The sequence below is a fragment of the Carlito syrichta genome, unplaced genomic scaffold (assembly GCF_000164805.1).
Source record: "Carlito syrichta isolate Samal-C Ts95f unplaced genomic scaffold, Tarsius_syrichta-2.0.1 Scaffold304632, whole genome shotgun sequence".
Classification (NCBI taxonomy): Eukaryota; Metazoa; Chordata; class Mammalia; order Primates; family Tarsiidae; genus Carlito; species Carlito syrichta.
In genome coordinates, this window is record NW_007248728.1 from 233,185 (window position 1) to 234,736 (window position 1,552).

Genomic DNA, 1,552 nt, shown 5'->3' on the forward strand with positions numbered 1-1,552 from the left:
ATCCACTTGCATGGTGGGGAGGGGGGCTGGGCGTGGTCACTGGACTAGGCGACCACAGGGGGCACTGTGGCCTTTCCAAGAGTAGCTCTGGGACAACCCTTGGGCTATAGGAGGATGGGGGGGAACTCTGCTGGGAGGGGGTGGGCTTGGGGAGAGGCCCCGTGCCAGCCTTACCATGTGCCTCTGTGGCTCCTTGTGTCTCCCCCAGCCAGATGGTGCTTCAAGAGGGCGAACACTGTCTCTAGTAGCTTTGTGTTTCTGGACAAAATCCAATTCATTCAAAACACGTTGGCTGTGCACCTGAGGGCTGACCACGCACACGCTGGTGTGGTCACCCTCAAACACGCCAATGCAGCTCCGGGCCAGGCTCTGCCGCCAACCTGCCACGTGAGCACAGGTGTCACAGCCATGTCCCTTCAGGGGTTTCCTCATTGGTGGTGGGTGATTCCTCCCTTCCTCCCTTCCTTCCAGAGATGGGGTCTTGCTATGTTGCCCAAGCTGGTCTTGAACTCCCAGGCTCAAGTGAGCCTCCCACTTTGTCCTCCCAAAGTGCCGGGATGACAGGCGTGGGCCACCATGCCCAAAGGTGAGTGATTTCTGAAGCTCCTCCTGGTAACAAAAATGTGACGATTCCAGACTTCTCTGCCTGCTGCTACATCCTTTCCCGGCCGAGGCCTTGGTGGAGTCAGAAGCCTGGAGTGGGGTGGGGAGTGGACACTCCCAAGGCTTCCCCGTCTGAGCATCTTCCAGCCCATGGTCCTGGTGACCCAATGTCCTCGCCCACAGTCCCCACTGAGGGTGGCCCACAAGGCCCCACACACTCTGTCCCTCGCCAGCTCTCAAGCCACACCTTGCACCCAGACCCACTGGCTGTCTGGCCTCCAGTCATATGGTGTTCTCTGAGATTTTGTTCTTCCCACAAGCCTTCCTGCTGCCGGGCCTTTACATGTGCCATTCCCGCTGACAAATACCCTTCCCCTAACCCCAGCCTGGCTGACTCCCCTTCATTCTTTACTGCTGGGTTCCAACGTGGCTTCTGCAGAGGGACCTCGGGTCACTAGGCAACAGTCACACTCCGTGACACACCTTCTGAGCACCTTGTTTCTAGTTCTTGTACCAACACGGCTGACCATGGAGTCAGTGGCTTAATGTCCAGTTCCACCCTCAGCCTCGGGTCCCTGCTCTGGAAGGTGCCTGTCCAGACCCTCTGCCTATGGCTCTCCCCTCAGGATGCGGACTCTGCAGGGCCTCTCTTTAGACCACATCCCTGACACATGGGGCCCAGAGTGCCCTGCTCAAATGACCCCAGGCCCATTCCCTCATGAAGTGTGTCACCAGTGGGCGGCCAAGGGGCAGCTGGTTGCAGGGTGTGGGCAGTTTGCACACAGGGTGCCCACGTGTGCATGCAGGGGATCTCCTTGGGGCAGGGACTCAGAGGATGGGCTGAGGACCAGGGCCAGCTCTTCCCATGATGCCACATTGGAAATAGAACAAGTTTTTCTTTTTTTTTTTTTGAGTCAAGTTTCACTCTGTCACCCAGGCTGGAGTGCAG

At 58.1% G+C, this 1,552-nt stretch overlaps 1 protein-coding gene across 1 annotated transcript in view; it reads right to left on the minus strand.

Moving 5' to 3' along the window:
• Window positions 1-1,552, minus strand: part of ARHGAP27 (Rho GTPase activating protein 27) — a 19,510-nt gene that overhangs the window by 2,617 nt on the left and 15,341 nt on the right. Inside the window, exon 11 of the mRNA XM_021713619.1 lies at window positions 301-380. Coding sequence (XP_021569294.1) covers window positions 301-380 — 80 coding nt within the window. The remainder of the gene's footprint in view (window positions 1-300; window positions 381-1,552) is intronic.